We start from the raw sequence: 12,267 nt of genomic DNA on the forward strand, positions 1-12,267 counted from the left end.
TATGGTTATATCCCTGTAAGATTTATCTGATTTCTGATCTTCCTTCGGTCGCTCCTTTTAAAGGTCACCACAACGAATCATCTGTCTGCATCTTCTCTGTTCTTTGACTGATTTAAAAAATTTTCCAGCCTTCAAACTGCATTTTTCAGAAAAACATTTCAACATTTGTTTTTGTACCATTTTCTATCCTTTTTTTTTTTAAAACTTACATTTTATAATGCACATTTCCCCTTGTTTACCCACGATCTTTTTCTAAGGTCAGCCACAGTCTTGTCAGTCATTAAGGAGATTTTTTTTTAGTCCCACTGATCAGTTCAACATTTATAGTATCAGATGCAAGATTGATTACTCTGGAGGCCTTACACCTAACACTATCCTTCTTCCATGCAACTCTGCTCCAAGGTTTAGCAGCATCATACTACTAAGTGCTACTAAGTGTTATAACACTGGTCTTGTGAGACAATACAAATGCTTAACATCTGACATTTGGCAGTTTTTAATACCAAACGGAAAACTGAAAAGAGGGCTCAAAATTGTATTTACAAAATATCTAAGCAGATTTTTTAGAAAAACATTCTTGTATGTCTGAAAACAAACAAAAAACAGGTATATGACTTAGTCCCATTATGTTTCATAAAAGAATGCAGTCAGGATTTTTAAAACACATTTACTCAGGTAAATGAACTGCCACTTAATCTGCGCTAATTTACAACAAAACAAATCAAAAAATAACAATAATTATTTACAAGTTGACTTGCAAGTAGCCACAAGTATTCACAAACTGTACAAATTCAGCCCTTTAAGTGCATGTTTGCATTAACATGGTGCACTGAATCTGATTGACATGGTACCTTTACATGATTTTCTTTGCCAAATTAAGGTATAGTAAATGTAGTTCTTTTTTTTCTTTTTTTAAAAAGCATTCATTTCTTTAACAGAGCATCACTACTCGAATGAAAATGAAATGTTTCTAAATTTACAGAACCTTTCTGAAAAATATCAACTGCCAGAGTGTGTGTATAAACATTTAATTGATGATTCTGTTAACTTTGTTCTCACCAAATAAATCAAATCAGAAAGTATTAAGGATCATTGGAAACTGAAATTTGAAGCTTTGAGGGTTTTTTCCTTTTGTTTTTCCATTTTCAACCCATTTTTGGCTTTTTAGTATGGACTTTTTTGTCAGTGACAACACAAAAGACAAATGCAAAGCATAATTTAATTGCTGCAGACAACTTCAGAACTAATCGTGAATATTTAGTAAAACTGAAAATGGAAGGTTTTACTAAAAAACTCTACCAAAACTGAATCCCATCAAAAAGGGGGAAAAGCATAACTTCAACTGCACAAGTACAGCTGACACGTTGCGGTTTCATCTTGCAACATATAAACGGTGCCCCATTAAAGACACCTGCATTATTGCCACATAGACACATTTTCTGAATGTGCAAACAGCACAGGATTAACAGCAATAACTGACTCAAGTGGGCTCTTTCTCAAAATTGTGACTAAACGTTAGAGTCCCCCTCCCTGCTGCTCTCCACAGGAGTGCAACAGCACAAAAGGTCACTGGATATTCTGAATGAGCTCATATGTCCACGTCATCTGAATCAGAAGAGCTGGATGACTTCGACTTCTCCTGGGACTTGCCCCAAACAAACCTATAGTTGTTCTCCAATTCCTGCTGCCTTTTCTGCTCTTTATAAACCTCTTCAGTGCCTCCAGTCTGGGGGGGTGAAAACAAAAGAAAAGGTTAAAAAAACAAACAAGCAAAAAAAACAAACACCAAAAAAAACCCCACCACAATCTTTCTAATCTATCGTGTGTGAATGGGGTTTTAATCAGGTGGCTTAGTGGTGAAGCAGGTGACCATATACATATGCCGTGCTGCGGTGTGGGTGGTGCAGGTTCGAGTCCCGACCTGCCCATGTGGCTTCCCCCGCATCCTTCCCCTATTTCCTGTCTCTCTACTATTACAAATGAAAGCCGCTGTGGCCAAAAATTAAAAAACAAACAAAAAAAAAAGGCTATTTCACAGCAACCTCTCACAATCTGTCAGGGAATTACAGAAACACAACAGGCCATTGCCACGTGGTCACCAACAGGTCTCTAGGACTTAAGTATGAGAATCAAATTCTACAGACAGATGAAGATAAAACTGGCCACCAAAGAAAGCTATGTTTGGAGAAAATGCACAGTTAGCCAACTTCTCAGCATGGTGGTGGAAATATCTACTTTGGGGAAGTGTGGCAGCCAATGGCCCACACTATATTGCAAAGCCATAGGGAGGAAAGGATGTCACTTGACACAAACATATCTGTATGTAAAGTACAGTCAGCCAATCAAGAAACAAAACTGAAAATAATCTGCAGTTCAAGTAACATCCAAAGCGTCCACCAGGGACAAGAAATGACATGGCAGTCATCAGAGTCTGCTGTGAGTCTGGCATTAACCTTCTTGTCAACTCTCCACCAGAAAGAGTTTACAAGAACATTTTGTTATTTCCTTCATACTGAGTCCACAAAGTTTACTGAATTACTAACACCTCAACTAACAACTACAGACTTTAAACGTGTCATCACTACAGTCCAGTGCCACAGACTGTGAAAGTAAACAGGAACAGTAGTACAGTATTCTTTCTTACAGAAGGGAAAAGGTGTGCTATTTACTCAGCAAACCATACAGTGTTTTACTGTAGATATACAGTGAACCCTTTTTATAACGCGCTTCACCTCTCGCGGCCTCGGTTTCACGGATTTTTTTAGTGCAGTTTTTTATGCTTTTTTTTTTTTTTTTTTTAACTGTGTATGAACGCGCATCATGTTCTGCGTCCTGATTGGCTGTCAATCAATCTCCTCCGTCCCTCGTCTCTGTCCAGTACAGAATGTGTTCGGCTTGAAAACAGGTTTCGATCTTTGGTTTCCTTCTATAGTACTGTATAATAATTGTAAAAAATAAAGCTGACTACTTCGCGGATTTCGCCTATCGCGGGTTATTTTTGGAACGTAACGCCCACGATAAACGAGGGTTAACGGTACGCCAATGCCCCATAGGCAACAAACTGCAATACACTGTGTATTTTGACACCTTTCTATCAGAACCAGCATTAGCCTTTTTGGCAATCTGAACTGCAGTCTAGCCTTCACAATCTGGCCCTCATCGAACTCACTCAAATCCTTACGCTTGCCCATTTTTCCTGCTTCTAACTTTGAGGACAAAATGTTCGCTTTCTGCCTAATATATCCCACCCACTAACAGGTGCCATGATGAAGAGATAATCGATGTTATTCATAGCAATATAACCACCTGTCAGTGGTTATATTGCTACTGTATGCTTGATCAGTATCACTGGATGCCTGCAACCAACAGCTAGAAGAATCCAAAGAAACTTAATGAAGACACTACTTCAGTTACCAGGAGATTTATGAGGAGCTCCCTGAAGGATTTTGTATCTTCCTCAGTCAGCCACTGATCACCTGCCTCCTCTGCATTCTTTCGTGTCAAGATCTTCACCTCGATTTTACCTAACCAGAAAGGAAAAACAGAGGAAAAGAAAGACTTGGCAGTTAAACCCAACACACCCAAGAGACTCAAATGTAAGAAAAGTGTTAATGAGAATGAAGAATGGCACAAACACTGCAGTGGATGAAAAAGACAGCACACACATGGTTGACACACGTTCATTTCTATTTGCTGTTTAAGACAAGCTTTAGCTGTCAAAATATTTTTTCTGCTATTACTGCTGTATTTTTTTTTTTTTAATTTTGAAATAAAAATTTACTTTTGAATGTTTTTTAATCTGATCTTACAGGTTTGCATTTTACATCAAATGAGAAGAGCAATATAGTATTGTACACTGAAGATCACAGATGGAAGAGAGAAAAGGCCGTGAGTGTTTCGGGCACTCCCCCTTCATACCTTCGGCCTTCAGTCCTGCCTTCTCTAGCTGTTCTTTAACCACGTCCTTTATGTGCTGCCACTGGGGATCTCCTTCGCCCAACTCCTGAACTTTGACCTCCCCATCAGGGCTGATACCCGTCTTATACTTAGTTATTTTGATCTTAACATGGTCGTCAGCTGCTTGGTCTAGGGTGACGAGACAAAAGAGGAACAAATAAGACAGTTCACCTAAAAACCCATCAGCAGGGCCACGGGATGGAGGTGGTAAGAGCCAAAAAGTATGTAATCCGAAGCATTGTTTATAAACACAGATAAAAAAAAAAATATTGTGTCTGATTTCAGTCATGTCAATTTTGATTTAGATTAATGCAATCAAAAGTCACCCACAATTACATTTATGGCTGCAGAGGAAAGACCAGCAACTGACCAAAAAAAGCTTGGTTTGATAGCATAAATTCTCTGAATTCTGCATCAAATTCCTTGTGTGGATCTCTCCTGAGATGAAGGATGTCATAATACACATCTACTGTACAAACAGATGAATTATGAAGATGACTGAGCCGTACACAGCGGGTGTGGACATGCACATGACTCTGGAGGGGCTGGCCCCAGCCTGGTTACCTGGGTGCTTTGGAGCCAGGCTGGGGCTGCCCCTGGTTGGATCGCTGGCTCTTTGGCCTCCCGACATTTTCTGCTCTGAGTCTTCAACATCTTTCTCCTCCAGGTGATCAAGTAGCTTATCCAATGTTGTCTCCAGCGTCTGTGTTGCCTGAGTGCGATCGAACTCCCCCTTCAGACCCTCTGTCTCGAGTTCCTGCTGAGCCTACAACACAGAGAGAGCCAAGCAGCACCTTAAATTAGTGTTTCTTCTTGTTTCCTGTTGTTTATTCAAATTTTAGGGATTAACTCTACACATATAGTCTCTACTCTGAAACCTCGTTTATGATGTTGTCAAACTCCTTCTGCATTTCCTCCTTTATCTCTTCAATCTTATCCGAAGGCACAGAGAGGTCAGCCATCTCATCCTCAAACTCCTGTAGAACACTGTCATCTTCATCTTTCTCCTCCTCGTTGAGCTTTTCTGTTACCCTGTTGCTTGTTGCTTTCTCTTCTCTGCTTTTAGCTTGATTTTGTGCTTTCTAAGAACAAAAACAAAAAAAACCCCAAAATGGTTTAGAAAAACCTATAAATTTGTCCAAAGACAAAAAAGGTATAAAAAGGTATCACACTGGCAGATACGAACCTTTCTGTTACTCTCCTTAAGGTGCTGGACAAATTTCATCAGGTCTGCCGGGTCAGTGATGATTTTAAAGTTGAATTTTTCTACTAAAAGGAAAGAATATAAGAGAAGAAAAGGCTCTGGCTTGAATTCTGTTTGTAAACCAGGTATAAAAAAAAGACTGTTCTATTAATCTTTTTTTTTTTCATTATTAAATACGCTGTGCTATAAAACAGTGACTGCAAAGGTTATAACTGGATCTGGCCTTCCTCAATACCTTCATCACCATCACCTATGACTTCACTGTCTGCATGTGAGCTTTGGCCACCATCTGCAGCCTGTCAGGAAGAGAAAAATCAGATTAGAGAGGAAATGGGGACAGAAAGTGCCCACTTACACCCTCTGGTGGCCAAAAGAGTTTAACTGATTAATCTTAAATCTTCACAGTGACATCAGACTGTCAAAAGCAACTGGAACTTCAGTATCACAGGATATACACAAGAGTGCACGATAAACACATTTAGTAATAATCAAAGTAATTAAGTAACAGTAAAATGATGATAAGACTTTAAAATACACTAAAATGCATTAATGTGTCTTTAACGTGGACTTATATTTTTAAACCATTATTTATTTTGAGGACATATTGCTATACCTGATTCTCCTGTTGGGAAGTAGTTGTTTTTGAAGTCTCTGGCTTTGTCACTCCCTCCCAGAAGTCAGAATCTTCTGCCTCCTCCGACTCTCCATCTTCAGATACATCAGCAGCACCTGTTTCAAAATCAGAAATATACATTTGTGTCAAAATAAGTCACTCCATAATACAGACCGCTCCCCAAAAGGTACAGCGTAAGATGTGACGTACGATGGGGGAATACCGTTTGTTTTTTCTGGGAAAATTACCATGAAATTATGCAGTACTTAAAATGACTACTTCTGTCAGATTTATTCTGCCATCAACTAATTGATGATTAGGGAATAGCTGGTATACGCACGTGTGGTTGTTGGCTAATGAACTGTGTTTAACATAAAACACCAAAAATAAAAAGAACCAAAACTACCAGAACATATTTACGCTGACTTACAATATAATTTGTGTCTCCTTTCCTGTAAAATACTCAAAGTTAGGCAAAGTTAAGTCACTCCATGATACGGCCTGCTCCCCGAACAGTACAGTGTACTTACAATATAAGATGGGGAAACATTGTATCCTTAGTAATTACATTTGCATCATGAATAAATCTCAGATGACCACTTTATTAAGTGAGTACACTGACAAATTACTATCATAATTTGAGCGTCATTTGCCTCAAAAACATACCTTCTCTGTCATTGCTGGATGCAGACAAAGTCTCCTCTGCTGTTACTTTTACTTCTCCATCTCTTCCTTCGTTACCAGCTAGCATCTCATCAAGGCTCCTCAGCTCCTCTGAGATCTGCTCCACTTTACGCTTTGTGTCCGCTGGGAATAGACAGAGGAAGATTGAAAGAAGACTCAACCGAGAGACAAAGGAAAGAGCAAGTTTACTGTTTAGAAGCCAAGTTAGCTTCCTAGCTGGTATTATTATAAAATATCCTGACCTGTTTTAACAGGAGAAAACACCAAAGTCAAGATACATGATGCCTCCCAATGATGTATTACTTTGACCTTGGAATTTTTTTTAATTCACTCACAGACTTGAGCCTTGACGTAATCCATGTACTGTTGGGCGCTTAGTGCTGGCTGGCACACAATGCCCTGCGGCTTGGCAGTGGATGGTGGCCGCAGGAATGGGTGCTGGCAGGTGCGACTGGTGTGAATCGTCAGCACATAGCGACACGACTGAGGCTCATCTACTCGGGCAATGTAGTCACCTGAGCCTTCTTCACATACAAACTGGAAAGAACAGAGCAAAAGTACGCAAACTATGTCTGCACTGAATTACTGAATGACACAGTTGTTTGGGTGCCGGCTGCTACATACTTTGCTGTTTTTTTTTTCTTAAGGTGAAAATAATTAAACATGGGAAATAAATATTAATGCATTGTTACATACTGCTAATAAACACTATGTGATGCTAAAAATGAACTTAAAAATCAGCAGAAAAACAGTAATTGGAGACTACATAAAAGTTTGGACTCTTTACTACTGTAAATGAACAGGTACTGACTTAAAAATCGAAAACTCCAACATAAGCTATGATATCAGCCGATATTTATTTACTTGTTTTCACTCTGACTCTGCTCAGATCAGCTGCTTGTTGTGTTTGTGGTGTTTCAAGCACGCGTGTTGCAAACAGGGAAGTTACAGAGTGTTCTGGGTTAACACCCATAATTGGTTAAAGTTTAGTTCCCGTGTCTCTTTTATTTTTTTAATATTTAAATGTATCAACCATTATAAATGCCAACACCAACAGCTCTGGAAATGGCTAACGGCTGCTGATTTGGTCAGCCGCTACTTTTATCTAGTCTTAACAAATGCTTAAAACTACTGTGACCTCGATTACTGAGAACCTGCACAATCATTTCCTGTTTGTCCAGTGTTTCTTCTGAGACTGACAGCCACACAACTGCAAACCCAAATACTTCCACCTTGAACCAGTTAAGGTTGCCTTCTGATGACTCTTCCAGAGACCCTGATCATTTACAGATCTGTAGTCAGTTAATTAGAGGATTCCAGATTTCTTGAGTTTTACTACATCTGTGTACGCTAAGAATTTATCAGCTCAGAGAATCATCATTGTCTGATAAACATAATCTCCTTTAGAAGGGCTAAAGACTCGAGTAAAGCCTTAACTCTAAAAAGACATCTGCATTTGAATATCTAGAATCTGTAGGTACGGGAAAGCTTTCTGGATTTCATTTCTTTTCCTCTTGTAGTCCTTGTTCTATTAATCAGTCTCACTGCATACAGTTAAAAAGTCCCCATGGAGAGCAAAGGAGGGAATACAACTGCCTAAATTCAATCTCAAAACCATAAGCCATTGTGAGATGGCAATTGTGCTTTTAATTAGCTCATTTGTTATTTAATTAGAACTCAAAAATTGGCTGTGCGCTCCATGAGATTACGACAGCTGACTAGTTGATGGGTTCCTAGGAAGTGGGTGGGACCTCCCTCAGAATTATTTTGACACAGAAGGAATCAGATGAGTCTGGTGTAAAAATATTGTGTTAAAAAAAAAAAGGAAGAAGAAGAAGCCTTTAATAAACTATAAATTGGGGGTTTTTTTGTAAATTTTGAGAATTATTTTTAAAAAAAAACGTGCAGGGTAGGAGTGCTTGTTTGTTACTCTCCTTCATGGACATTAAATTTGTGCAGCTCTTCTATAGAATCTATGACATATCACATGATACTGATGCTTAATGTTGGTTACAGGACAAAATATGCTGAACAAAAATTGATTTTGACTTTAGACTATGACACTTGGAGTCGATTTAAAATTAATTTGGTTGCAGTTTTTAAAATAGAGCTTAGATGTATTTTTCAGTTCTGAAAATTTCACCTGTCTACTCTTGTACTTAAGACTTATGACGGTTCAAATATGCTGGAAAAAAATAAGGTTACTTAAAAGCGCAAAATTGTGACCTGCCCCTAAACACTGTGAGGGCCTGTGACACTGAACAAAATACAGTATGAAGCTCATTAATATGCTAAAGGTAATATACAAAAAAAAAAAAAAAAAATCAGCTGATTCTAAAGGGATCAGTCAGAAACTATTGTCTTTTATATGGACTGAATCAGGTGCCTGTTCCTTTTAAATAAAATAAACATCTGTGCATTATCATTCAAAGAAAAACTTTATGATGTCTGCTGCATGGGGTGTATTTACATGTTGCCATTTAAAAAATAAATAAATAAACAGCCTATATGCATGCCCACACTTCTGCATATAAATGTATGAGTGTTTGGATTAGCAAAAAAAGAAGTCAAAAGTTAAAAAAAAAGAAAAGAAAAAAAGAGTGAAACACAGAAATCAACTCAAGCAGGATGTGCTCCAAATTGAAATATCTCACCCGGACTTCAGTCTCTCTGGGATTTCCATTTAGGTCACACTTAGAGCCATTTACATAGGTCTGGCTGTGGTATCGCTTTAGCCTGTGCTGTTTGGAGGCCTGAGACAAAAACAGAATGGATGTTTTAACTAAACTTGTATTGAACTGAACTGATGGAGTCTGATTTTAAGAGTATGTTGCTTATATATTTTATTTTAGTCTGTGGGTTCAAAACTGACAGCTGATCCAGTATGGTGCAGCTCTGTGGGTTGTTAACAATGACAGCATCTTGATGCTTTAGCGCTTTATTAACTCCAATGATGAAAAACTGTAAGAAAATTCAAATATATCCCTCCCACTAACTAAATGAGACTCAGATTTATTCAGTGAAGAGTGCAATGAACACCCACAGAATTCAACTGTAAACTCGCCAGTGCCACATGCACCTATGAGGGTTTGGATCATATCATACAGTCATGCAATTCAGCCACAACATAGAGGCAACCTTACCTTTGCTGTTTCATTGCTCCAATCAAATTCTGACTCATAATAACCCAGGAAGAGAATGTCCCCTTTGATTTCTGTGTCTAAGGACAAAAGAGCAACACATGTCAAAAACAATAATAGAAAACATGTTGTAGATAAAAAACAGAGATGTGGGCTCTCACCTTCAAGGTGGTACTGCCTGATATGCTGCCCATGACAGAACTCATATGTCCACCAGTCCTTTGTCTGCAGGACACACGTTTCTGTTAGATTTCTACACCGTGCATAAAACAGTGTGCATAGAGCTGAGCATTCTATCATAATAAGAAGCCTTTCTCTTTCAGTTTAGATAAAAAACATCAGATTCATTTTAAACTTTTCTACCTTAATGGATATACTTGAAAGTAAAATATGAAGAATTAATGGCATGTTCATCACAGCTGCTCTCTCCTGGTGTGGCAACAAATGTGCCTTAATACTAAGAAACCAGACACAGACTGGCTTTGTGCTGATATGCTGTGTTTGGTTTTTGCCAAACATGGTGCTATACAGTATGGCCAAACATCTCCACTTTGGTTCTCATCTGTCCAAAGGACATTTTTCCAGAAGTCTTGTGGTTTGTTCAAATACAACTTTGCAAACCTAAGCCGTGCTGCCATGTTCTTTTTGGAGAGAAGAGGCTTTCTCCTGGCAACAAGCCATACTCGTACAGCCTTTTTCTAATTGTACTGTCATGAACTTTAACATTTAACATACTAATCATGGCCTGTAGTGTCTGAGATGGAGCCCCTGGGTTTTTTGCAGTTTCTCTGAGCATTGGACGGTAAGGCCTTTGGGATGAATTTGCTGGGATGTCCACTCCTGGGAAGATCGGAAGTGGTCGTGAACTTGTGAATACTCTCTTTCACTGTGAAATGATGCATTTCAAAAGATTTGGAAATGGTCTTACAACCCTTCAAGAGTTACGGGCAGCAACAATTGCTTCTCTAAGATCATTGCTGATGTCTTTCATCCTTGGCACTGTGTTAACACACACCTGAATGCTCCAAATCAGCAAAAAGCCTAAATTTACCTTCTTCCAGTGGGAGCAGAAAGTGTGTGTTTATTTATTTGAAAACTCTTTGTCACATGACAATAAATACAAGTTTTAAGGGGAAAATATTATAAATATTTTCCAAGGTGTTCTGGACTAACATCTTCTTCCCAGTCACACTGGATAAGATGCACTGTGAGCAGAAAAATAGTGATAAATCAATTCATCCCATTAAGCTGAACCAGTGAAAGCAGAGGAACAATACCAGATGTGTGTCTCTTCCATATGCCGTTTTTGTCCTCAACAACTGGTTCCAGTGTGTTTTGCATTTGTGTTGCTATTGTATTTTTTTTACTGTAATCACGTCACTGTATAAAGAGCTTAAGCATTTCACTGTTGGATTACACAGATAAGCAGTCAAAGACCAACCTTGACTAGACATGGGGCATTGTGCATTGGCTTGAGCAGGTCTGGGATGTCTGGCCCAGTGTATCCTTGTGTGTCAGGCTCAGTGGCGGGATCCTGATGAAACCGGACCGCCTGGGCTGGAAGTCGACACTCATACAGCTGTTTGTACTTACTGGACACCATCATAACCTCCTCTGTCTTGGTCTGCCAGAGTAAGACAGGCATGGAAAGGGTAATGAATTTAATGTTGACACATAGATCACACATTGCAAACGCATTACTTGAGTGTGGACGGTTAAAAACATGGTTTGCTGCTGTAGTTTTAGCCAGTTACATATAGACCTGTAGCAATGAAGATGACAGCTGTCACAACGTGCTGCATGTCACCTGAGAATTACTGGTGTTCGTATAACTTTATGGCATGTTTTTTTTAACATGTTTTGTACTTTTCTGACATAAGCTTGCTAATTTTTTTGGAGTTATTTGGCGATATTAATAATAAATAAATAACGCTAGCTCGTAGTCTAGCTAACAAGCTATCCGTTCGCTTTTCCTATCACCTTGACTCACCTGCCCCAAGATGACAGGATCGGGAAGAATCTCAATCCCATATTTCATGTCATTAAGCTCCTCCAAATTCAAGAAACCCAGGACACCGAGGGGACATGACAACAAGAAAACATACAGACTCAAGGAAGCAGCCATCATTAACTCTCTCCTCGCAGCCCTGTCTGACAGCAACAAAACACAGAACGCCTGACATGGTAGCAGCGGATTGGCCGAGGCGGATAGCTCTGCTTTCTTATTGGCCAGTTGCTGTGTCTATCAAAGTTTTTTGTTTTTTTTCTGTAGTTCTGGGTGCGCTGGTTTATTACACCAGCACGCAGTGAATGGATGGCGTGTTTCTGATATATTTAGCACGCTAATAACTAACGGCCCACACCTCAGCCTGTCTTTACATGAAATAAGCCTACACGCTGGGACAGAAACAGGGCACAGTCGGCCTAGTAGATGGGGCGAGTCACAGCCAAACGTGGGCAAATTGCAATCACGATTTTTGTTTTTTGTTTGTTTTTTTTTTGTTTTGGTTTTTGGGGTTGTTTTTGTTTTTTTGTTTTATTGTTTTTTTTTGGGGGGGGAGTTAACATGGAAATTCCAAGTAATTGATTTCTAAGGTTTACAGTTTTACACATACAGTTATTGATACGGTACCCAATAAGTACACACTGGGCTGAGAAATGTATTCAAA

General features: G+C 39.0%; 1 protein-coding gene across 3 annotated transcripts; it reads right to left on the bottom strand.

The window, feature by feature from the left end:
• Positions 1-480: 480 nt before the first annotated feature.
• On the bottom strand, positions 481-11,757 carry os9 (OS9 endoplasmic reticulum lectin). 3 transcript variants are annotated; one of them, XM_030729553.1, is made up of 15 exons: positions 11,589-11,757; positions 11,040-11,222; positions 9,760-9,823; positions 9,602-9,678; positions 9,113-9,211; positions 6,794-6,995; positions 6,441-6,581; positions 5,775-5,890; positions 5,397-5,457; positions 5,144-5,223; positions 4,836-5,039; positions 4,522-4,723; positions 3,919-4,086; positions 3,415-3,524; positions 481-1,726 (listed from the first exon to the last, which is right to left on the bottom strand). In XM_030729553.1, exons 1-15 carry the CDS (start codon positions 11,724-11,726, stop codon positions 1,589-1,591), a joined length of 1,983 nt encoding a protein of 660 aa, XP_030585413.1. In that variant the 5' UTR covers positions 11,727-11,757; the 3' UTR covers positions 481-1,588. The 3 variants fall into 3 exon arrangements, with proteins under 3 accessions (XP_030585413.1, XP_030585412.1, XP_030585414.1); XM_030729552.1 differs by having other exon boundaries at positions 5,144-5,226; XM_030729554.1 differs by lacking the exon at positions 3,919-4,086 and having other exon boundaries at positions 5,144-5,226.
• Between the last annotated feature and the right edge of the window lie 510 nt (positions 11,758-12,267).

The sequence above is a fragment of the Archocentrus centrarchus genome, chromosome 5, assembly GCF_007364275.1.
Source record: "Archocentrus centrarchus isolate MPI-CPG fArcCen1 chromosome 5, fArcCen1, whole genome shotgun sequence".
NCBI classification, from domain to species: Eukaryota; Metazoa; Chordata; class Actinopteri; order Cichliformes; family Cichlidae; genus Archocentrus; species Archocentrus centrarchus.